This window comes from Capsicum annuum, chromosome 10, assembly GCF_002878395.1.
Source record: "Capsicum annuum cultivar UCD-10X-F1 chromosome 10, UCD10Xv1.1, whole genome shotgun sequence".
In the NCBI taxonomy this organism is placed as follows: Eukaryota; Viridiplantae; Streptophyta; class Magnoliopsida; order Solanales; family Solanaceae; genus Capsicum; species Capsicum annuum.
The window spans coordinates 181169614-181195856 of record NC_061120.1 but is presented as its reverse complement, the minus strand read 5'-3'; the positions used below and the strand labels follow the sequence as shown (position 1 = coordinate 181195856).

At 33.2% G+C, this 26243-nt stretch overlaps 2 protein-coding genes across 2 annotated transcripts; one reads left to right on the top strand and one right to left on the bottom strand.

Moving 5' to 3' along the window:
* The first annotated feature begins 460 nt into the window (after positions 1-460).
* Positions 461-9452, top strand: LOC107843393 (GDSL esterase/lipase At5g03820). The gene is made up of 5 exons (XM_016687664.2): positions 461-939; positions 1660-1790; positions 2558-2791; positions 8666-8921; positions 9059-9452. Exons 1-5 carry the CDS (start codon positions 708-710, stop codon positions 9250-9252), a joined length of 1047 nt encoding a protein of 348 aa, XP_016543150.1. The 5' UTR covers positions 461-707; the 3' UTR covers positions 9253-9452.
* A 12084-nt stretch (positions 9453-21536) lies between these two features.
* LOC107844465 (probable glycosyltransferase At5g03795) lies at positions 21537-24184 on the bottom strand. The gene is made up of 3 exons (XM_016688875.2): positions 23840-24184; positions 22722-23067; positions 21537-22381 (listed from the first exon to the last, which is right to left on the bottom strand). The coding sequence occupies exons 1-3, from the start codon at positions 24166-24168 to the stop codon at positions 21704-21706; spliced, it is 1353 nt and encodes a 450-aa protein (XP_016544361.2). The 5' UTR covers positions 24169-24184; the 3' UTR covers positions 21537-21703.
* Between the last annotated feature and the right edge of the window lie 2059 nt (positions 24185-26243).

Sequence of the window (26243 nt, the reverse complement as noted above, 5' to 3'; positions counted from 1 at the left end):
ATTTCTTAGATATAAAGATAAAAATCTCTTATAAAAATAATATAAAACTAACAAAATTTGTAAAAAGTCAGAAAACTATTCCTCTATGAAAGTTATAAAAGATGGCTGAATTTTCACTGTATATTATTCACATATTATTTTAATATTTATACAAGAAGATATGAGGTATCCTACCAAAAATAAAAGATGCTAATTATAGTGAAATCATTATCAACTTAATAATAAAAATATTAAAGAGATCAAATCATATCAAATTATATGCCTTCTTTATATATAGCTCACAAAATTGAGCAACCAAAAAAGCTGATTTTTTTTACCTTCTTAATAAGACTAATATGTCATATGTTTGTAAACAATTTTTCTGTACTGTGTCACGCAAATTTTGCTTTCACCAACTAAAGTTGAGGCCTTTATTAAATATAATTCGTCATACTTGTAAACAAACTCACAATAAAGGACAAAAATGAAACAAAACTTTTTAAGAGTTTGTTTTATAAATTCGCCTAATAATGTCAAAATTCCAACATAAACTTTATACTACTAGGAGGTGCCAAACATGCACCCTATCACATGGAAAATATGCACTTTCTATCCAGCAGTTATTTCACTTTTTGACCTGTACTCAACTCTAATTTTCCTTAAATTCTCCAACACCCCACCAAAAAAAAAAAATAGAGGAGAAAAGCTGAATTTCAATTAAAAAAAATATGGGGTTCTTGAAATGTGTTGTTATATTTCTAGTTGTGTTTTCTTATGTGGCAAATGGAGATCCTTTGGTTCCAGCATTGAACATATTTGGAGATTCTGTAGTTGATGTTGGAAATAATAACAATTTGACTACTCTTATCAAGGCTAATTTTCTTCCTTATGGAAGGGATTTTGTTACTCATAGACCTACTGGAAGATTTTGCAATGGGAAGCTGGCTACTGACTTCACTGGTAACAAAAGTTCACAGTAGAATTCAAAATTTAAATTTTGTTGGTGCAAACTCAACGTTTTAGTCTATTCATAGTAAAATATTACTGAGTTTGAAATCTATATATTCATTCTAATTTTATTGAGTTTTTTAATTACTGAGTTCAGATAAAGTTGTAGGTTCTTCAGTACTAGGTTGGCCCCTATATATGTTCAAAAACTTTAGTAAAATATTTCTTTATCCCATGTGGAGGCGGATTTTAAATTTAAACTTTATGATTCAACTCTTATATTTTTACTATTGAATCTGTTGAGCTTGAGAATTATGAATTCAAAATTTGATGTGTAGCGAAAGTTTAATGATATAATTTTTCACATGTATATCTATATTCCATGTCGAAAATAACTTTTATTGGTGCAAACTTAAAATTTTTTTAGTTTGAAATCTATTATTTATTCTAATTTTTGAGTTTTTGATCAAATATTGAGTTTGTACATGCTCAACAATTTCAGTAAGCTAATTTTCTATATCCCATGCAGATGCGGATTTGAATATTCAAAACTCATGAATTCAATTTTTAAGTTTTTATTTGTTGAATCAATTGTGAACTTCTGAAATTATGAGTTTAAAATTTGATACGTAACAAAAGTTAAGTGATATAATTTTTATATATGTATTTTATATTCTGCGTCAAAAATATTGTATATGTTGTCTCATAGTTGCATGTGTTAATTGTGGACAGCTGAATATCTTGGGTTCAGTACATATCCACCAGCTTACCTTAGCCCAGAAGCAAGAGGAAGAAATATACTGACTGGTGTCAACTTTGCCTCTGCTGCTTCTGGTTATTATGAAAGGACTCCTCAACTTTATGTTAGTTTCTTTGTTCTCCCTTTTAATTTTGTGGAGTAATTTTACGTATAACTATTGAATTTTCGCTACTGTAATAATCTTGTTACATAAAGTACTGAATTTTATTCATTATATCCGCAAAATAATGAAACTAATTTTAGAGCATTAATAAAGTTATTTTCTTGTGACCTAGTATAGGACGTGAATTTGATCAGTAGGATAACTTGACCTCTAATGTCACCCTAGAGGGTGTGGTTTTTCCCTGATCATTTTTAGTTGTCATCAAAGTATACAAATGACCAAAAAGGTCAAATTTTTGGCACCGGATATTTATTTTTTTTTTGAATTAAAAGTTTTTTAGTTTTTTCTGTTTTATAAAATATGGATAATCCAAAGTTCTTACGCAATGCTTTTCATTTTTATTTCCCGAGTCAAAAATCCAGCCAATGCATTTTGTGAGGTGTTCTCCTGCCGTTGTCACCTGAGATAAAGTCAACGGAGAGATCATAATTATTTTGAGCAAGTCACACATAATTCAATTAACCTTAATGTGATACACAATTTTTTTTTTTTTATAACTTAGTATTATTCTAGTAAATAAAGTTCAGTTATTTATGTAGCCAAAAAACAGTTTAGGATTCTACAATTATACATGTAAACAATTGTAGAGCCACAAAGCATAGGTAATTGACTAATTGTTTTTTGTTATATAAACACATAGACACTCCAACTTGTTTGGCCCCCGTGTTTGGATAACTAACTTGATATATATATGGTGTTGTATGCAGCGTGCACTTACATTGACACAGCAGCTACAATACTACAGGGATTGGCAAGGAAAAGTAGTGAATTTAGTAGGGAGGACACAGGCTAATAACATTATCTCTGGAGCAATCCATCTATTGAGTGCAGGCAGCAGTGATTTCATTCAGAATTACTATGTTAATCCAATGCTCAACAGGATCGTCTCACCTGATCGATTTTCCAACATGCTTATGCAATCTTATACTACATTCGTTCAGGTATTTTTTTTCCTTCTTCTCCTGTGTACTGATAATTTTAGCTCTCTGTGGTACTTTGGCGTAGTTGAGTGATTTTTATGTTACGAAATACGATTTAGCGACTTTGATGCACTCAACATGACATTTGTAGGCACCACTTATATCCAAAAAAAAGACTATTTTTTTGTTCGGTATTTGTTAGAGTTGACACTTTAGATCTAGATAGAGATCGTATCATACAGATTAGAATATTCTTTTAAGGTTTTCTTTCTTCCTTAAGTTTTTCACCATGTCAAACTGATAACTTGTGGAAGTGAGCTAAGATAGCTCAGGATCACAGAGAGAAAAAGAGGATATTTTGAGAGAGGAAGGAAGAGAACTCATTGTTTGATATTGTGATTAGTTCCTCAATGAAACAGTTGCTGCATCTAATTATATATACAGAAGGTTCTAGAATTGAGCTAGTTGACTAACCTCTACTCATTCTTACTAACTAACTGTCCAGTCAGCAAGTAACAATTAAATTAGCTGCTGTAGTCCAGCTGTCTAAACGAACTCTCACTAAACTCCAACTAACAATAGGAACTTTTACTTGTTCAACTAACTTCAACACCCCTCCTCAAGCTGATGGTGAAAAGATATCTTTCAACAACAGCTTGGATAATAGGTAGTCATAAGGTTACTTGCCAAGACTCTTGGTCAGCAGATCAGCAAGTTGGTCTTTAGTTGATACATGAAAAGTCTTGACAATACCTTGTAGAATCTTTTCCCTGACAAAATGACAATCTATGTCAATATTTTTGGTTCTCTCATGAAATATAGGATTGGCTGCAATCTGAATAACAGCTTTGTTGTCACAATACAAGTAAATTGGTATATCAAGAGTAACTCCCAATTCTCTGAACAAGCCTTTCAACCAAGTGATTTCAACCACTGTAGAGGCCATACTTCTGAATTCAGCTTCTGCAGAGCTCCTAGCAACTGTGGCTTATTTTTTTGATTTCCAAGAAATCAGTGCACCACCATACATGACTAAGTAACCAGTGACCGATCTTCTGGTTTGTAGACAACCACCCAAATCAGAGTCACAAAATGCTTCAAGTTTACCAGAACCTATGGAGGGTAATAGCAGACCAAAGCCAAGAGTTGATTTAATGTATCTCACTACTCTTAGAGCTACATCAAGGTGAGATTGTTTAGGTTTATGCATGAACTGACTTAGGACGTGGACTGCATAGGCTATATCAATTCTTGTCATTGTGAGATATAACAGTCTGCCAACCAATCTTTGATACTGTCCAACATCTGCCAATTCTTTGTCTTCAGCATCCGAATTTTCTAGTAGTATCATCTTGTCAAATTTTATAGATGTGAGCTTTAAGTTGGATTCAAGAAGGGTGTCAGCAGGTTTTGCTCCTCCAAGTCCCATTTCATCAATTAGTTCTAGAGAATACTTCTTCTGTGACATCACAATACCTCTAGAGGATCTTGTAAATTCTATATGTAGGAAGAACTTGAGTTCCCCTAAGTCTTTCATTTTGAACTTCAGTTGTAGATCATTCCTTGTCTGCTAAATCGGGTCTGGATCACTACCTGTGACTAGCAGATCATCCACATAGACTAGCACCACCACCAAGTGAGATTGTACTTTCTTAGTGAACAATGAATAGTCAAAATGACTTTGTGTGAACCCCAGCTGTGATAGGGCATCTGTAAGCTTCTTGTTCTATTGTCTAGGGGCCTGTTTGAGGTCATACAAAGATTTGTGCAACTTGCAGACTTTAAGCTTGGTGTTATAACAAGAGAAGCCTTGAGGAATGTCCATGTACACCTCCTCCGTTAGATCACCTTGTAAAAATTCATTGTGTACATCCATCTGATAGACATACCAACCTTGTGGTGCAGCAATGGCTAATACAGATCTTACTGTGACCATTTTAGCCACAGGTGAAAAGGTATCTATATAGTCCAACCCCTCCTTCTGACTATTCCCCTTAGCAACCAACCTAGCTTTGTATATCTCTACATCTCCTAAAGTAGTATATTTGACTTTAAATACCTATTTACAGCCAATTGGAACTTTGCCAACAGATAGATCAACAATGCTCTATGATTGATTTTCTTCTAAGGCAGATATCTCCTGTTGCATGGCCTCTATCCACTTAGAATCTTTAATAACCTCAGAGAAAGACTGAGGCTCCACAATGTGGGAATAAGATGTCAGATCAGTACTAAAGGAAGGTGATATATTAGCATAGCTAACAAAGTTTGAGATAGGATAGTTGCAAGTGGAATTGCCCTTGCCTTGAGTTATATAATCCATAGTGGAGGTTTTGAGGATCTTCTAATAGGAAGTGAAGAGGGAACTACAGGTAATAAAGGTAAGGTAAGTGACACTTCAAGTTCCACACTATCAGGAAGAAAAGAAGAGAGATGGATATTGTGTTGCAGGCTCTAAACTTTTTGTGGGAACATCATTTAAAGGAGAAGGAATTGGAGAAGTAGTATAATATGCTTGTGTGGTTGGAAACAAATCCACCACAGGAAAAACAGTGGTAGCACTGGGAGAAGCAGGCTACGTAAAAGGAAATATATCCTCCTTAAAGACCACATCTCTACTGATATGAAACTCCTTAGAGAAAATGCTAAACATCCTGTAACCTATCTGAGTCTGTGAGTAACCAAGAAAGACTGCAGGCACTGCTCTTGGAGCAAACTTATCAGATCTTTTCACACAAGTGAACCCAAGACAACCAAAAACTTTCATGTGAGAGAGATCAGGGGCATGACAAAAAACCTTTTCAAAAGGAGACAGTCCTTGAAGCACTGATGATAGTAACCTGTTAATGATATAAACTGCAGTACTAACACATTCTCCCTAAAATTTCAAAGAAACTTTAGCTTGAAATCTAAGAGATCTGGCAACTTTTAGAATATATCTATGCCTTCTCTCAGCAATGCCATTTTGTTGAGGAGTATATACACACGAGCTTTGATGTATGATTCCTAGAGACTGGAGTAAGTCAAGCATTTGGGAATTAAAAAATCCACAGCCATTATCAGACCTCAAATATTTCACTGAGCAAGAGTACACATTGTGGATCATAGCAAAGAAAGATTTCATTGCAGCAATTACATCAGATTTTGTGGGTAACAGGAAGAGCCAGGTGTATCTTGAGTGATCATCAACTAGAGTAAGAAAGTACCTCTTACCATCATGTGTAGGAACTCTATATGGCCCCAAACATCTGCATGTATAGTATGAAAACAGAAACTGATAATGGTATTGCTTAAGGGAAAAGACAATCTAGTTTGCTTAGCCAAAGGACACACAGTACAATCTTTGACTCTACCAGCACAAGTAACAGGTTTATTTATTCTCTACAAAGTACTAATTGGTACATGACCTAACTGTCTATGCCACAAAACACCATCAGACTCTTTATACTTACTAGCTGAAGTAGAGCCAGTATAAGCAGTAGCAGTTCTTCTAATACTGTCAGCTACAGCTTGAACTTCATGCTTGTCTCTTGAATTGATCGCGTATAAACCGTCAACTTCTCTACCAATTCCCTTCACCTGACCACTTAAGATGTCCTGAAAGAGACAGAAGTAAGGATAGAATAGCACAACCCAATTGAGTTCCTTTGTCAACTTGGAAACTGATAAAAGATTGTATGTGAAGTCAGGAAGATGCATGACATTAGAAATTGTGTGACCTCCAAAAATATTAGTTGAACCTAAATGTTGCACATAAACAACCTCACAAGTAGGCAAGTACACCTTGCTTCTTTTAATACTTTCAGAACTTCTAAGTTCTGTCAACAACTTGAGAGTATTGGCCATATGGCTTGATGCTCCAGAATCAACCATCCACTTATGACTAGTGTCAGAAGCCCCACAAGCTACAACATATGAGTACATACCTGCTGCCATGGTTGAGTCAGTAGTAGCATCTTTCTTCCCTGTAGTAGTATCTCCCTTCCCAAGTAGATTTAGCAACTGATAGTATTGTTCCTGCGTAAACTGAGGGATATCAAAAGTTGATCCATATGAATTTTGATTCATATGATCAGAACCTGCTTGTCTCCCTCCTACAACACTGGCACTATCATGTAAAAAATAAGCTGATGTACCACAAGAATCATGTGGAATAAACCTCTTTTTCCGTTTGGAGTCACTAGGGTATCCTATTAACTTGTAGTAGTTGTCCCTAGTATGTCCTTTGAAATGACAATAATCGCAAAAGAGATTGGTCTTCTTAAATCTCTGATTTGATCCAGAACTTGAAGTGTGAGAATTATTGTAGGAGCTTGAACTAAGAGAGTTACTAACACCAGAGCTGAAACCACCAGGGCCTCTTATAGAACCACTGTGCGGAATGACTAAACTTGAAGCTCCAGATGAGGTGTAGGGAGGGTTTAACACCCCTCCTTTTCCCTTGTTGTTACTCAGTAAGGCAGTGCCTTTAGGTAACTCAGTACCTGAATAAGAAGAAGACATGTTTCTCCTACTCTCTTCAGAGATAATCATGGAATAAGCCTTGTTAATTGAGGGTATAGGGACCATGTTCAGAATTTTGTTGCTCAATTGAGAGTAAGAATCATTCAAACCCATCAAAAATTGTAGTAACTACTGGTACTCAAAATGTTCAACATATTTCCTGGACTCTTTACAACTACAACCAGTACAGGGCATGAGTGCATCAAATTCAGCCCAAAACTCTTTCAATTTGGAAAAATATGCAAATACAGAAGAAATTCCCTGAGTAAGTGTAGCTATCTCTTTGTGCAGAAATAGAATTCTCGATCCATTCACCTTGTCAAATCTCTCCTGAAGATCTATCCACACCTTATGAGCACTAGATGCATAAACCATACCGCTTAACAGCTCAGCACTTACTGAGTTCATAATCCATGATAACACTATGGCATTGCACTTTTCCCAAAGTTCATGTAAAGAGGCGTGAAATTTTTCCTTAGGGTATTGACCATCAACAAAACCCAGTTTACTTTTGCTTAATAGACTTATACGCATAGTGCTACTCCACAAGGTGTAATTCTCAAGACCCGTAAGTTTCACAGAGATTAAGGAGCTACCTGGAGTATCCGATGGTTGCAAAAACAGAGGATGATGCTGATTGATTGTTGGCATGATTGTATCTCCAGGTACTTCCCCAGTTATAGGTACAGTTGCAGCCATGGAAGCTTACAGCAGATCGTATACTCAACAATTGATGGAAATTAACTTAGAGGGTTAAGAAAACAATAGAAATTGTAGCCAAAACAAGGAGAAGTGGAAGAGATTTTCAGCAATTAAGGGTTGATGAACACTAATGAGAGGCTTGACGATCGATTACGCAAACTCTAATACCATGATAACTTGTGGAAGTGAGCTAAGATAGCTCAGGATCACAGAGAGAAAAAGAGGATATTTTGAGAGAGGAAGGGAGAGAACTCATTGTTTGATGTTGTGATTAGTTCCTCAATGAAACAGTTGCTACATCTAATTATATATACGCAGAAGGTTCTAGAATTTAGCTAGTTGACTAACCTCTACTCATTCTAACTAACTAACTAACTGGCCAGTCAGCAAGTAACAATTAAATTGGCAGCTGTAATCCAGCTGTCTAACTAACTCTCACTAAACTCCAACTAACAATAGGAACTTTTACTTGTTCAACTAACTTCAACACAAACATCTTCGTATAAAATGACACAACGCGAATAGCAAATTTTCGAAACATGGGATTGCAACACAATGAACATGTTGCTCACAAACATAATTAATCAGATCACAATGTAGCTAAATATGACAACACTAACATATGTTCTGTTGCAATTGTTGATTTAAATGCTATCAGTATTTTAACAAGAGCAGTAATGTATGAAACAGAACCTTTATAGTATGGGAGTAAGGAAGATTGGAGTCACAACTCTGCCACCAACAGGTTGTTTGCCAGCAGCTATAACTTTGTTTGGTAGAGGAAGCAATCAATGTGTTGCTAGATTGAACCAAGATGCTGTTTTCTTCAACGCCAAGCTGAACCGGACATCGGATAGTTTGAGGAGTAGACTTCCAGGCCTTAAGCTTGTCGTCTTCGACATCTATCAGCCTCTCTTTGATATGATCACTAAACCTGCTGATAGTGGTAATTTTCTGAAACTCATTTTCTTTTTCTTCTTGACGTAGTTTAATGTAAAGTAAAAAGAAAGGAGAAACCATATATTCATCCATCATAAAGTATATTGATATCACTTATGAAAAATGCCTCTTTTCCTTTTTCAGGATTCTTTGAATCAAGGAGAGCTTGTTGTGGGACTGGTACGATAGAAACATCGTTCCTTTGCAACGTCAGGTCAATAGGGACATGTTCCAATGCCTCACAGTACGTATTCTGGGACGGGTTCCATCCCTCTGAAGCAGCTAATGAGAAATTAGCACAAAGTCTACTGGAGCAGGGCTTTGATCTCATCTCTTAATAAGCGATTCTACGGTTGCTGTTGAGGTTGCAAAAAAGTTTAGTTCATTCAAGTTTAAGCTTATTAGCAAGTCTTTGTGGTAAAGTAGTTACTGAAACTATTTGAAGGTATGTGTTTGCCAAGATTTCATCTCCTGTTACATAATAATCAGCAGAAATATTATTATTTATAATACATACATGGTAAGAGTTTCCACATTACAGATTACACTGTCTCTTCATATCATTGAATCAAAGAAAAGTACATTCATCTACTAGAATTTCTTCAGAAAATTGAGTAATCCAACCCCGCACCAATAAGCCATTGAGTCATTTTTCTTCGGAAAAAATGTTTTAGAAAATACTTTATTTTTTTGTGCTAAAAGTTATTACAGGTCCCAATTGATTCAACAATTGGATTACTGGAGTTATCGGGCTATTAGTTTAGCATCTTTGTGACGTTTATGAAGGGCCAAGCCATCAGATTTTTGAGTTTTTGGCCTCTATTCACACTTAAGCATCATATGCTTAACTATAAAATTTTAAGCCGTTCTCTCCAACCATTAATCCGAGAATCCATTGCCAATAAGCCAATAAACTAAGTTTGCAATTGAATTATCGATTATGGTTTGGTTTAGAACCCGCCCTAGCAGTGGTGGCATTTGGTTTTACTTTGAGCATGGTAGATTGACTAAATTGAATCAAGACGCATCAGATTCAGAAGTACAAGGTATAATTTACGGTCTTGAGCCATCAGCCAAGTGTATATTGAAAGTAGTCTCTCTATTTCATCTCTGGTATAGATTGTATTCACTCTACCTCAACTAGCCCCACTTTGTGGAAACACACTGGATATATTGTTATTGTTGTACAAGGTATAATTTACTAAGTTATTCCTATTCAATAAAAGTAAACTGGTTTCTTCTTTTTAAGTATTGTTTCATAAGTTATTCATATTTAATAAAAGTAAACTGGTTTCTTCTTTTTAAATATTGTTTCATAATTGTCAATTTTAGTCTTGAATTTCTAAAATGACAATTAGTTGGGGACAATTTTTCTAAAGTAATGGTTAATTTGCGACTTGAGGGAGTAACGCCAAGCTCAATGTTGAAAAGTTAATGAGCCCCTATTTTCTCTGGTTGACAAATTGATAATCATTGGACTAAGCTTTTCCCCTCAAAATTTTAGCTTTAATATGCACGTCGGGGACTTGGCTTCATGCCTGTAAATCGAAGAGGGTCCGTGGCGTACAAGCTGGTCATGTTAGATACTCTTGCCACTATCTATATACAAATTTATGAATATTCCACTAGGCAAATTTATGACTTTATAGCAACGTTTGTCAAAAATAGCCCTATGAAGCCTTGGGGGTGGGTTTAAGGATAATTAGGGAAATGGGGAGAGGATCACAGGGTAGGGAATCCTCGCCAGCAAGGTGAAGTTCAGATAAGCAACCAACTGAGCTATTAGGATTCTCCATGAAGCCTAACAACATCATGGCCATGAAACATACTAATAAGCTTTACGTTCAATTCTTACGATTACTAGTAGGATTTAAGTTATACTGTCATGGGAAGATCGTTTAGTCGTTGCGGGAATGAAATAGACAAAGATAACTCATTATTGAGTTGGCTAATTCCCACCAAATATGGTGATAGATTAATTCCATCATTTGTAGTACAAAATGGTTTCTGGAACACACTAATTAACGTCCTACGTACAACTGAACTGGGGATAAACGTTACCCCAAGATTGTTATCACTTATTCCACCAACCAAATTGAAGGAAATCGGATTGGATCACCCATGTGGTCAATTTGAATCCATATTAATAGATAAATAAAATATTATGATTTATCTATATTAATAAATAATAGAAAGAAAATATGGAATTAAAGTTGAAAAGTTGTGTCCTTCAGCAAAGAGAAAAAGAAAGAGACACAACTATTTGAATAGTTGTGTCCCTTCAGAATTATAAAAGAGTTCTACATGAGAAATCAACACATCTTTTCACTCTCTGCAAGAAAACAAAAACAACAGATAAATATTCCTCTTCCTTCACAAATTACTCAAGTTCCTGTAGAAGATTCATAGAAGATTTCTTCTCTGAAAGGTACTATAAAAACTTCGTAACAAGATATGATTCATAGACTGTGAACTTTAAGCGTGGTTCGTATTTTATACATGTGATTACACTATTAAACTGGTGAAACAAATTCAATAATTCTGCAAATAATGTGTCTATTAAATTCTACATAGGCATCAGAGCATAGGTTTTTTTATTTGTTTTCTAGTTTACATGTTGCTTACATAAAGAACTCTGTACCAAAAGAAGTCCCATGTACTGTTGTTGGATATATTTTTCGTTGTGGCGTGATGGCAGTCTACGAAAATAAAGGACTGGACGTTTGGGTGCTGTACATTTTTTTTTAAAAAAAAATATATACTCCCTCCATTTAAAAAGAATGACATACTTTCTTTTTAGTTCGTTTCAAAATAAATGATCCCTTTCCTTTTTTAACAATATTTAAATTTTAACTTTACACATGGCATGCTTAAGACCACAAGATTGAAGGACCATTTGATACATTTGCCACAACTTTAATTTAGGATCATAAGAATTAAAAATCTTCTTACTTTCTTAAACTTCATGTCAAGTTAAATTAGAACATTCTGTTTTTAAAAGGAAGGGAGTAACAAATTGATTCCTTTGAAATAACTTTCTGTGTCGCCACTTTCATAAATGTCAGAAGAATTTTACTTGAACTGTACTAACAAAAAATTTTTTGTCCAACATGAGTTTTTGTTTTGTCCATTAGTGGTCATTTTCTTTCACTCTTGGAAATAAGACATTATTATTATATTTGTAACAAGAACATCATTGAGTTAGAAGGGCAAGATCCTTCACGTAACAGTAAACAAAATTGAAGCAGATGATTTTTTTTTTCTTAAAACTCTAAGTCATCGGGTTTTAAAGCCATATTGCTATAATTTTATTTTTTTGGGGGGGACTTTATTTTCATCAGAGATTTCTATCTACATGTTTGAACATGTATATGTGATTAGTCTTAATTATTTTCTGTATATGTCACAGAAAATCATGGTGATGATAAGAACACCCAGATGAGTTACCACAAAGCAACAAAAGGATAAGGTGAAAATTATGATGGACAATTTAGTTAATCTCTCGCCAGAATCTAATGTTCAAGATGATGATCTTACGATCTTTGTGAAACACATAACGAGAATTAATAAGTTAATTTAAGAAGTTGTGTGGGCTGGAGGTCTATTAGTGACAAGATTTTATCGTGAGTTTATATACTAACAGTGACAATATTCAGACGATGATTGGAACTTAGTGAACTTATGTAGTTGTCTCACTATACTTTATAATTGTTTAAATTAGTATGTCAATTGTTGCAAAGAACATTGTCGCAGAGCTTAATAAAGGTGATAAGCTTAACGGTGATAATTATGAAATATGGAGTATGAAAATTCAATATGTCCTAAAAGAGAAAGAGGCTCTAGAAACTCTTAACGTGTCTATGACACTTCCTGAAAATGGTGATACTCCTCAACATGTGAAAAATCTTGAGGCATATCAAGCTTGGAAAAAGAAAAATTCTCTTGTTCGCATTACGTTGCTGAGCAGTATGGATAATGACATTATCAGAGAATTTCGAAAGTATGATGATGCTAAGGACATGTAGTTCGCTTTAAAATAAAAATTTGGTCATACGTCAGTTGCTTAGTTAAGGGCTCTTACTATTAAGTTTGATACTTATAAGAAACGCCCTGATCATACTATACGAAAGCATCTTCGCCATATGTCAAACATGGTGAATGAACTAAAAGATGTTGGTCATGTGTTGATCGAAGAGCAACAACTCTAAACTGTTATTCGCTCCCTACCCCCAAAGCTGAAAAAATCTGAAAATGCACTTAACCCACAATGTTAGCGTCAAAACTATGGAAGATTCTAAGAGACATTTGGAACTCGAAGAAGAGCGCCTTGGAGTAGACAATGCTGCTACAAATGCGTATATGACTAGTTCAGATCCTAAATGTGGATATGACAATAAATGCAAGCGTGGTAAATTTTTCAAAAAGAAGGGGAAAGAAAATGTCTTAAAGAAGCCTAAGAATAATTAACAAGGAGAGGAAAATATTTCTGTTCCAAAGAAAAAGAAAAAGGTGAACATAGCTAAGTTCAAGTGCTACAACTGTGAGAACAAGGGACACTTTGCTCGTGATTGTCCTGAGCCTAAAATGGTATGCGAACTTATTAATAATTTACGTAGTGATGTAAATATTTCTTGTTCTATTTTTTTAATTGAATCACTTCCTACATGGATTGTGGACTCAGTAGCCACCAAGCATATAGCAACGGATAGAGATGCTTTCGTAAATTTTCGACGAATTCTGTAAGGATCCAAATGGGTGTATGTAGGAAATAACTCCAAAGAGGAGGTGAAAGGGATTGGTACCTGCAAACTGAAAATGTGTGGTGACCGAACTCTATATCTACATGATGTACTATTTACCCCAACAATAAGTCGAAATCTAGTCTCTGTTACAATGTTGATTAAGTTAGAATTTATTTTTTTTTCTTTCATGAACATGGTGTGGATTTGTATTTGGCCAAAACAAAGTACGGCATTGGTTATTTTTATGAGAGAAAATATATAAAGACCCCCCTGATTTTGTCCGAGTTTTTCAAAAAGACACCTAAACTTTATTTTCCTTCTATTACCCCACGAATCTTAATTAATTCCTTGCAAATACATCATTTTTTGCTGAATCTCAGTCACAAGAAAGAGAGTGAATGCACACACCAATCAGATGCTACCACGTGTTAAACAATTTAATTTCATATTTTATTTATATTTTTAATAAAGTTTTTATTTTTATTTTATTTACCACCCCACCCCCTCTCCCCCATCCCCACCCCGTCCAACATCTCCCTCCCTCATCCCCGTCCAACAGCTTCCCTCCACCCCCACCCCCATCAGTTGCTGATTTCTCCATATATTTTTCTTTCTCTTTGGATTTCAATGTTAATTTTGTGGTTTTCAATTTTGTATTTATGTTAATTTTGTATTGCTTCCTAATTTTGTACCATCAAAACTCCATTAAATGGAGTTTTATAGTTTTTCTTAAGAGGATATATATTGGGTTTTATAAAATTGTTCAAAATGTAAAAAAAAAATGAAATAAGAACTTGAAATTGAAGAAAGTAAACATGGTGATGGTAAAATGTGAGTAGAATTATGGTGATGATTGGGAGGATTGAGGAGAAAGAGAGTTATGGTGATGCTGATGTTGTTGTTGTTGCTCTAATTGTTGTTGTTGTTGTACTTGATGTTGTTGTTGTTGTAATTGATGTTCTTGTTGAGTTATGGTGATAATGAAGAAGAAGACAACGGTGGGCAGGGGGTTGCGGGTGGTGGTGGTAGTGGTGGTGTATGAAAAAATTTTAAAAAATAAATAAATATTGATTATTTTTTTAAAAAAAGATAAATTATATATCAAAATATTTACACATGGCAGCTTTTAATTGGTAGAAAAAGTTAATTTTGAGCCTTTTCACGCTCCTGTTGCGCGTGTATACATGCACAGAATTAAAATAGTGTATTTGCTACGATTTAAGTAAGATTTGTGGGGTAATAGGTCGAAAGTAAAGTTAAGTATCTTTTTGAAAAATTCAGACAAGATCAGGATTTTTTTATGTATTTTATCTTTTTTTATGATCGGTTTTTGTATTGAATGTTATTCAAAGTTTCAATAATAATAATATCAGTTTTTTCTTATTTACGTCAACTTCTAATTATGAATATAATGTAAATTTATGGCATGCTAGGCTTGGCCATATTGATCAATAAAAAATAAATCGCTTAGCTAAAGAAGGTCTGCTTGGCACAATAGACAAAGTAGAATTGTCTACTTGTGAATTGTGCTTAGCCGGAAAAATTATAAGAAAATCATTTGGGAAAGACACAAGGGTTGATACTCCATTGCAATTGATTCATTCCGACATCTGTGGTCCAATGAATGTAAGGACAAGACATGATTTTATTTGCTTCATCACTTTCATTGATGATTTTACTTGATTTGGTCATGTATATTTGATTTATCACAAATCTGAAGCTTTGAGTTGCTTTTTTAAGTTTATGAACTTAGTTGAGAATCAATTGATCAAAAAATTAAAGCTCTAAGAACTAATCGAGGTAGAGAGTATTTGTCTGATGAGTTTAAACAATTGTCTGATGAAAAAAGAATTCAAAGACAATTAACTACTCCTTACACTGCACAACAAAATGGTGTTGTGGAACGACGAAATATAACCTTGTTAGAAATGGTTAGGTCAATGATAGCGCAAGCAAAATTGCCTATCACCTATTGGGGTGATGCGTTGCTCACTGCAATGTTTGTACTTAATCGTGTCCCTTCAAAATCAGTTACAACTATGTCATATGAGTTATGACTTAATAAAAACCCGATTTGAGCATTTTAAAGTCTTGGGGTAGTGCTGCTTTTATTCATAACCCTTCTTCTCAATGTGAAAAATTAGGTCCAAGGGGAAAAAAGTGTATCTTTATAAGATATTTTGAACAATCTAAGGGTTATGCGTTCATAAGCGAACAAAATAGTGGAACTGTAACTAAAATTAAGTCACGTGATGTTACATTCATAGAGAATGATTTTCCTAAGCAGGGCGAGATATGTCAAGACTTATCTCTTTATGAAACTACGGACCAGATCACTTCCGCTATTTATATTCTAATGAACTTGAGTGGGAGTCATGTTGATGATAATGGATCAATTCCTATTTCCACAAGTCCTAGTGATATTGCTGGTCCGAGTGGGAGTAACTTATCAATTGATCAATCTCAACCTCGATGAACAAGTCGTCCACAAATTCTCTGTCGTCGATTTGAGATCGAAGTCAAAACATTTATAGTTACGCCAGATGATGAAAAGCCAAGAAATATAAATAAGGTTCTTTTATACCCCACTAAACAAAAATGGTTTAAAACAATAGAGGAGGAGATAGAGTCAATAAAATCTAACCAAGTATGGAAATTAGTTGATCTACCTGTTGGCCGAAAAGCTATTGAAAATAAGTGAATTCTTAAAATGAAGCGAAAAGCATATGGTAGTATCAAAAGATTTAAAGCTCGTCTAGTAGCTAAGGGTTACACACAACCTGTTGTACGCTTTACTTCAATAAGATTAATTTTATCTATAGTGGCTATGTTGGATCTTGAATTGCATCAAATGGATGTGAAAACTGCACTTCTCAATGGAGAATTAGAAGAAAAAATCTATATGGAACAACCCATAGGTTTTGTGAAAAAGGCAAAGGAAGTAAAGTATGTTGACTTCGAAGGTCGATTTATGGCCTTAAACAATCTTCTAGGAGATGGTACTTACATTTACATAATGCGATAATATCGCATGATTTCGTTATGATTCATGAAGATCATCGTGTATAATCAAAAGATTCAAAGATAAGTTTGTGATTTTATCATTATATGTAGATAACATACTTATAGCTGCAAGTGACATTGAATATGTAAAAGAAATAAAATAGTGGTTGTCATCTACTTTTAAGATGAAATATATGGGTGAAGCATCATATATTCTTGGAGTTAAGATATCAAGAGATCGTTCGAAGAGATTGTTGTCTCTTTTGCAAGAACCTTACATTAAGAAAGTTCTTGAATGCTTTAATATGCAATATTGCAAACCCATAAACACTCTGGTATCTAAAAGTGAAGCTTTAAATCAAAAGGATGTGTCCTCAGGCTCTACAAGAGAAGGAACAAATGAGAATGGCTCCTTATGCCAATGCTGTCGGAAGTCTAATGTATGCTATGATATGTACTCGACTTGATATATGTTATGTCGTTAGGTTAGTTAGTAGATATCAATCTGACCCAGGACCACAACATTGGAAAGCAGTTAAAAGAATATTGAGATATTTCAAAGGCACAGTCGACTATTCCTTATGTTATCAAGGAAATAATCTGCAACTCAAAGGCTACACTGATGCTGATTGGGGAGGAGATTTAAATAAGAGAAAGTCCACCTCTGGATATGTATTCTTGCTTAATAATGGCGCCATATCATGAAGTATCAATAAGTAGTCATGTATAGCTTTATCTACGATGAAAGCTGAATTTGTAGCGCTTTCATCTGTTGTGCAAGAAGTTGTTTGGCTTAAGCGTTTTTTGATCCACTTGGGTATGTATAATAATGTTGTTGAACCTGTCATAATCAATTGTGATAGTCTGGCTGCAATAGCTTACACAAAGAATCCAAAATATCATGAAAAGACGAAATATATTGACATAAAGTATAATTTTATAAGAGACATGATTGTACAAAAGAAAGTGAACATGAAATACATATATACACATCAAATGGTAGCAGATCCCTTAACAAAACCCATAGCATGTGATGTTTATGAAAGACATGTAAAGTCTACGTAGATGTAGATATACTTATTTTTATTTTTTCAATCATGTTCATGTAAATTCACATTATTGAGGTTAATGTTGATTAATGTCTAAATTTTTATCTTGTTGGTTCATATACATACATGCACACGCGCACACACACACACACACACATATATATATATATATTATTTTATGTAGTGTACGTAAATTATTTTTTGAGTATAAAAAGTATGTCAAACAGACAAAGATTGACCTATTCACACAGACAATCGCCTCTATTGTCTAAGTGACAAGTAGTAGAGATGAGACAGTTATAAACTTATTATTGTCAGACCCGATGATATAAGAGAGCCGAAAGTTTATAATTTGAATGTTGTTTGTTAGATTATGTCTAATCATATGTGATTAAAATGAGTTAGTCTGTTTCTAATGTCATATGTGAGTTCTGAAAAATAAAATAATTGAGTGGATTTGTGAACTCAAAGTTAGACATGAGATGTCTGAACTATCATCTACACAGTATTTACTTTATAAAAGACATACGCTCCATTGAAAGGGAGTCAATACTGTGATACATGTTTTATGCCATGTATATAAGTATAAAGTGACCCATAAGGGCGATACAAGTTTAGTATCTACTTGCTATCGTGTGAAGCCCTGAAAATTATAGGTAATCTTTCATATTGTGCCCTCATGATTTTGATCAGTTTCTTGAGATTCAATTTGGTGTTTGCTATCTTTGTATGTTGTCAAAATATCATGTTTGATTTGGTCTAGCGGGACATTTCTAGAAAAGTATACCATGTTCAGATTAAGAGACTCGTGAGATGAGAAAGATCATTGGATATTATCATATTAATTGTGTTCATTGACGTTTTTTTATGTTTATCTTTGATACAAGTACATAATGATAAACTCAAAATTAAGAAAAAAAGATGATGAGAAATATGAGTGTGATATATGATCTAGGGAACTGCAAACCATAATCTACTCTAAGTTTCATTGATCGAGATGTTGTATATTCCTAACATATGTATGGCAACGACACTCTCAAAGTATGCACTGATCACACGGTTTAGTCGTTAAGTATAAATGTTACATAGCATGAATGAGAGTTGACCCACTATGTGTGAGTGAGAGATGAAGAAAATCGGATCGGATCACCCATGTAGATCAACCCGAATCCATATTAACAGATAAATAAAATATTATGATTTATCTATATTAATAAATAATAGAAAGAAAATACATGTCTGTTGGAATTAAAGTTGAAGAGTTGTGTCTCTTCAGTAAAGAGAAAAAGAAAGAAACACAACTATTTGAATAGTTGTGTCCCTTCAAAATTATCAAAGGGTTTTACATGAGAAATCAACACATCTTTTCATTCTCTGCAAGAAAACAAAAATAACAGATAAACATTCTTCTTCCTTCACAAATTACTCAAGTTCTTGTAGAAGATTCTTTGAAGATTTTTTCTCCGAAAAGTACTGCAATAACTCTGTAACAAGGTATGATTCATAGACTGGGAACTTCAAGTGTGGTTCATGTTTTACACATGTGATTACACTATTAGACTGGTGAAATAAACTCAATGATCCTACAAATAATGTGTTTATTAGATTCTACACAAACAAATATTGATGACAATATAAATTGTTTTGCTTGATCGATGTAAGTCAACATGTTATAACAAATTATTTACCATTATGAATAAGAACTTAGTGAGTTCCCCATTTCAAATAATGTTGGGTATTTGGTACCAAACAATTTTGCCACTCTAATGAATCTTGAGCGATGTAATAAGCTTTTCAATGTATTTCTTCTTAAAAGATAGTCAAATTTTGCAATTATTAATTCTTCCATATAAAGGTATCTCAGTAGGCTAAAACATCCCTTAGCCAAACAACGTTGCTCGGATCCTTCAAAAAGGCCGCCGCACTCATTTAGATTCTCCAAAATTATGTACTAGTAGCTTATTATTATATTGGATGATCCGACAAGGGGTGTGGAGAATTTTGGTAGGATCCAAGAAATTTCAAGTATTTGTTGAACTTAAATTTTGATTGTGTTTGTAAATACTCAAGAAATTTGCTACATCCAGAAACAACATAGTAAAGGCATAAATTCCTTACAGAAATTAACCACATCATCAAAGTATTTTTTTTACAACAGCAAGTAAATAAGTTTTGATCTACAATTTTGACGGTTATACATTTTTTTGCAAAAAACACAAATCATATTGTAAAATGAGTCTAACTACATCAAAGGGGGGTGAAGGTGCACTACCAAATTATCTGTACCTGAACAATGACAAAGCTAGAATTTTTGTTAAGCATGTTCAAGATTTAATATATACACATACAAAAAATAATTTGTCCTATATACTTGTGTAATTTTTTATATAAGAAGTATAATTTTACGAGTAAGCATGTTCAACCTGACACACCTGAACTAAGGTAAGCAACAAATATGAACTACATGTATAACCTAATTTCTCCAATTTCCATAAATATTGAAAACTCATAAATGTGGTGTTACACGCAAATTTTCATTGGCCACAGAGTTATGCTGCTGAGTAAATTTTATGAATGGTCATTTAACTTTTCAACTTTGTATTCATTATCCCTTTATTTTGTTTCACAAAAGTTGATTAACTTTACCTTATCATTCACAAAAGTCACTTTGACAAAATTAAATTAAAATGTGTGATAAATTAATAAAAAAAGATCCCATGTGTTTGAAGGTAAGTACAAAATAACCTTTCAAATATATTTTTGAGTAGTTTTGATATTTTAAGCTTACTAAACGTGAGTGCATTTGACCTTCATAAAATACTTAACAAATTCTGATTGTTAAATTTTACAAAATTGTAAAAAAAAAAAAAATTAATATTAAATCACATTTAGAGTGCATTCTTTGATATTTTCATTTTTTTTTAGTTTATTGGAGGATTTGGTGTTTCTTTTTAGGTTAATTTATTTATTTGTCTAATAATTTCGTAGACCCCTTCACAAGTTCCGTTTCATAATGTTGATCTCTTATGTTACATATGATACCACATGTTCATTGATTATTTTAATTTCCTTATAACAATTCCTTCATGTATTTATCATTATACAAAAATATATACTTGAAATTAATTCTTTTATGAAATAATTAAGATATTAAGGAGTAAAACACTAGTATAAATTTAAAATTTTCGTCATGACCCTATTTTCAACTAATTTCAACAAATCTTTCATCTCCCTTTCTAGCCCCTAAAAAAGTCTATATATCATCCAAAACTTTTAAAAAGTTTTATTTCATAATAAGCTACATTATTAATTTTTTAAATTTCTTTTAGTAACTCTATTTACTAAAATTATTGCAGTTTACTCTGCATATTCAATTTATTGATAATAATATTTATAGAAACAATTATAAAATAATTTAACAATTATATTTTTTTACTTAATAATCTACTAAAAATATGTAATAAAAGTAAAGAAAAGATGTCTATAAATTAATTAAAAATTAAAAAAATAGTGTAATGGTAAAATAAAAAAATAATTATTGTACTTTTATGATAAATAAATTTTAAGATTTTTTGGTTTTACTTTTTTTCAATTTCGTTAAATTTGGTCAGTAGACTTTGTCAAACATATGTGAATAAAAAAGCTCATTTTTAGCAATATAGTGGATCAAAATTGCTCAAAAGTATATTTGAGGGGCCATTTTAAACTCACCCTCAAATATAAGAAATTTTTTTTTTTATTTCATCGCACATTTTATGTAGTTTTTAAATCAAATTTTGTCAAAATGACTTTTGTGAAACAAAATAAAGAATAGTGATTTTTGGGTAATCAACACAAAGTTGGATGACTACACATGAAATTTACTCTTATGCGGCTTGAATTCTTCAAAAATGCATTATATTTAGAGGGTCTGATAGTCTGATACGGCGCGACATTTGTGTAGGATCTGGTAAAGCAACTTAGCCAAATAATACAGTAAACTTCTTGTGGAACAGTCATCCATCCTTCGTGTCGTGGACTTGTATGTTGAGCCTTCGAAGCCAAATCGAATGCAGAATCATATGAAAGACATCGTATCTCTTAGGAGGAAAATTTACCTCAAAATGCCTTCTAACTTGAAGGCCTCTAGTTTGCATTATAATGTACTGTTGTTGAGGTATTGACATCAAGATTTTCTTCAAGTTAAGTATATCAGTCGAATTCATTTCAACAGCAAAACTTTTCCAGTTCAAAACATCATTAAAAGGAGCCACATAATGATCCTTCAAGAGTACCGGTACACATCCCATGTAAAGTGCCTCAACCATTCTCGGGCTAGCCACTTCATAACCACTTGGGCAAATGCAGAACTTGCTCTTTCTAATCATGCCATAGTAGGAGACATTCTCCGGAAGGTACTCGTGTATTTGCACATCCGGATCATCATTCTTTCCCCAGTGCTCCATGAGCACTTGCCTTATGTAGCCATGGATTCCTCCCGCGTAGAAAACTAAAACAGAACGATTGGATGGAGACGGACCTCCCATTAATCCATCCATTTTACCTTGAGGGAGATAGATTTCTGGCAAAGTTACATCCTTGGTAGGATTGAATCTTTCGGAGGTATTTGCATTGCATAGTACTCGTATTGAGTTCTTATACAAGTAAGGAACCCCAAAAGAAATTGTAGGAGCCTGCAGTATGGCAATTACATAAGAAGAAGCATTGTCTCTCATAAACATCAAACAAAACTACCTCAAAATAATTTGAAGACTTTGTAACAAAATTCTGAATAACTAGATATCATGAGTTACGATTCTTAACAGAGTAGATCCAAGATTTGAAGTTTATGGACTCTTAAAGTAATCATCCATACCTAAAGCTTTGGACTAATATTAGATTCTTAACAGATTTCAAAAGTACAATGTGCCATAGTCTCACTGGTAAGAACTTATGATTGAACACGTCAAATTTAAATTCTAAATTCGCCTCTATACCAATGAAAAATAGTCAATGGAAATTTGTGTTTCTTACCCAATCATGGCAAGCAAGCATGAAGTGATCAGATCCAAGGCTTCTGTTCCAATAAGGGTATTTTCTTGAGATTTCATCAATATAATCTGCTGCTGTATTCTGCATAGGACTCCATGCACGAGAATCGACAACATAAACGTAGCTTACAATTGATAAGACACTGAAGGGCAGGAAGTAAACATGGGCTTTTTCAGGATCATTCGTCCGAAACTTGCTTATCTCAATCTGATGAATTAGAATCCCTTCAATTCCAAGGATTCCTTGACTATCACTATAGTGAAATACAGGGGGGTCGCCTTCCTCGTAGACGTAAATCTTGAAATGTTTCTCCATTTCCATGTAGCTCCTGCAATATCCCAAATAATGAATCTTAATTCCATTGTCAAAAGTTCAACAAAACTTTTGTACCACTTCAATTCTACTCCCTCCGTCAAATTTACACGACAATTTTCGATTTTTGCCTATCGGTATTTAAACTATATGAACTAAATCATCATTTCAAAATGTAGTTTTTCTTTATACATTGACATGAGAAACTGCAACCTATAAGTTATAACCTATACTACTTCTCGTATAGTTTTTCAAATTTCTGAAATTTAATTTTAAAATATTGATGATCTAAACAATTTAGCTTCGAAGATCAGTTAAATTTACTCTCAAGAAGCCAAACATGTCATATAAATTAGGACAAAGAGAGTATATACTCAAACGTTCAAGAATTTTTTCTCCAGTCCAATTCTATAATACAAAAGTTCAAGAATCCTATCTCCATAATAAAAAAATTCAAGAATCGTAGCTCCAGTTCAATTCATCTATAGGCAAAAAGCTTCAAATCTTTAAAAGTTGAAGCTGCTAAAAGCTACTCCCTCGGTTCCAAAATAATTGTCGCATTTCATTTCTTGATAGTCGATATGACTTTAGATTAAACTAATTCAATATTTTAAAATTAAAATTTGAATATTCAAAAACTATAGAAAAAGTACTATAGATTGCAATTTTTCTCATATCACCAATATAACGAAAAAAATATTATCTTAAAATACATCAAAAGTTTATATACCAGTTGACTCTCATAAATGAAATTGTGAGAAATATTTTGGAAGGGAAACTAATTATACCTGTGAAAGGCAGTGGGGTTCCAGTAAATTGGACCGGTAGGGACATACTCAGGATCATCAAATGTTTGATTTTTCCTATGTGCTTCTTTTATAGCAACTCTAACTCTTACAAGACCTACTTCAACTCTCTCTAAATTACTTATCAGCTGCTTTTGTAATTGAGCAATTGGTGGATTAATATTGTGTTTGCTCTCATTATTTGATAAAATATAGTAATTTGTTGAACCTTTTAGGGCAAAATATAGAAATACTAAAATCAAGGGAATTGCAATCAACCACACAACTCTTTTACTAGAAAAAGAAGAAGAAGAATCTGAAGTAGAATCCATTTTTGGGGGAGTCTAAACTTAGTGTGAAGAGTTAAAATTATTTCCTCTTTAAAAAAAAAAAGGAAAAAGATTTGTTTTAGAAAGTTGAATTGTTTAGGCAAGTTTCTAGGGGGAAAATGCGTGTTTTTGAGCAGGCATAACAGAAGTTGTTTTTTAAAAAACTAAAAGAAGGAACTTTTCATCTAAGCAATTTTTGTAATATTGACCCAGCATAAAATACTGCACTAATTTATTAGCCAACCATAAATTAATATTCTTTAAAATTATTTTCTCGAGATATACTTTTTGATGTAATGTTTGAAATAAGTAAATCATAAAAATTTTGAGCAAAATATGTGGTGATTCTTTCTTTGGTACTTCATAATGTCAAAATATGGAATGCCAAAACTTGTCAAAAGAGGCAATACGCGAGATGTCACTAGGCTGTATATTTTTTGAAAGAGATACCATGATTTTTGTGGGAAAATAACCGACTAATTAATATTTAGACGAAGATCTCGAATTTAAACAATAAGGATGTTATTGTTAGGGTTGATTAAAATTGAACCGTAACTAATAATTCAACTTAAAATAAACTTACTGACTTAGTAGTCTTGTTTTATCGAATCAACAGTTGGTGAACAACGGCTTATTGGTGGAGGCAGATTACTTAATTTCTTTAATTATGTGTAAATCATTAACCTATTTAGAATTTCATATTTCTACTTTTAAATTTATATTGTTAGGTATATAAATATAACTCCATTATACACCACTAGCTAGGTATAAATTTTAAAATTTCCCATACTCACTAGGTAATTAAGGATCTTATTATCAAATCCCCATAAGCCTTTCATCCAATATAATTCATGAGCCTGTCTCAAATAAAAATGTAGCTAAAATAGGAAAACCATACTAGCAACCGCATGGTGAGATCTTTACTATAGTCATACTGGGATGGCATACTGTATTTCAAGAGTATAAAATGCGATTATCACAATGATTTTTTATTAATTAACTTATTGATATTAGATTATCGCAAACATATGGAAAGTACCAACCCTTTCGGATGCAGGTAATTTAATAAATATTGGAGTTGAAAATAACTATTGTCAGCGCGGGAGCTCTGATTTTAGTTTCGTACTATATGTTGTGATGTGATTTTAATTTCGTATGATATATTGTTCAATAATTTTTCACCAGTCAATATCATATCAATTGATTAATAAGTAGCTTAGAACATTTTAACAATTAATAAACAAAATCGTTGTGTAATTATCAAACGATAAGCAGATTATGACTTTTTGCGGGTAAATGAAAACGAAGGAGAATCAATATAGGTTATGGTGCCGTGGTGGGCAGTGGCGGGCCCAAGAATTAAGAGTCGTAAGTGTTCGAAAGGTTCAAATACACATATTGATATTCAAAGTTTTAAGGTTCTGCACGAAAATCAAAGTATCCAACTATCTTCTTGGTTTCACGAGTGCTTTTTTCATCTTGTACCAATTTTAATACATTTTTTAGATAATTATATTATCTATTCTGCGTCGGATTTAACGAGTTTCGAAACACTATAATTTTCTTCCTACCTTTAACAGAGGTCTCGGATGAGGCCTATTCCATGATCTCCCCCACCTTTTCCCCTAGATTGAAGCAGAAAGCATTATTGGGAGCACCATCCAAGAGTTGGCTTTGCAATATCTGATTTGAATTAGTCGAGGCTCCAATACAATATATAAAAAATAAAATTAAAAAAAATAATAAAGAAACGGAGGAAGCGGCCACATTAGGGGATACAAATAGACGATGACGTACGTTTCCTGCCATGCATCTTTGTTTCCACTTTCCATACAAAAATGATAAGCATTACAATACGTAGTATCGTACTCTATTAAAAGTTGTGCAATGTTGAATTAATTTTTGTATATTCTTATCTTTTTATTGAATTTGTTAGTGCTTTATTTATTTTCTCCGCTTCAATTAATGTGATGATATTTAAATTATGTGAGTCAAATAATGTTTTAAAAGATAAATAAATTTTATTTTAAATATCTGGTGTCTGAATTTTTTACTAAAATTAAAAATTTTGATTCTAG

What these genes read in the sequence shown, in the direction of transcription:
- LOC107843393 (XM_016687664.2), top strand. Translation starts at nt 708, where the DNA reads ATGGGGTTCTTGAAATGTGTTGTTATATTTCTAGTTGTGTTTTCTTAT. An exon ending in CTTATACTACATTCGTTCAG is followed by an intron (nt 2,792 to 8,665) that starts GTATTTTTTTTC and finishes TGTATGAAACAG; the next exon opens with AACCTTTATAGTATGGGAGT. An exon ending in CACTAAACCTGCTGATAGTG is followed by an intron (nt 8,922 to 9,058) that starts GTAATTTTCTGA and finishes TTCCTTTTTCAG; the next exon opens with GATTCTTTGAATCAAGGAGA.
- LOC107844465 (XM_016688875.2), bottom strand. Translation starts at nt 24,168, where the DNA reads ATGGATTCTACTTCAGATTCTTCTTCTTCTTTTTCTAGTAAAAGAGTT. An exon ending in AACCCCACTGCCTTTCACAG is followed by an intron (nt 23,068 to 23,839) that starts GTATAATTAGTT and finishes GGGATATTGCAG; the next exon opens with GAGCTACATGGAAATGGAGA. An exon ending in TGCTTGCTTGCCATGATTGG is followed by an intron (nt 22,382 to 22,721) that starts GTAAGAAACACA and finishes GCCATACTGCAG; the next exon opens with GCTCCTACAATTTCTTTTGG.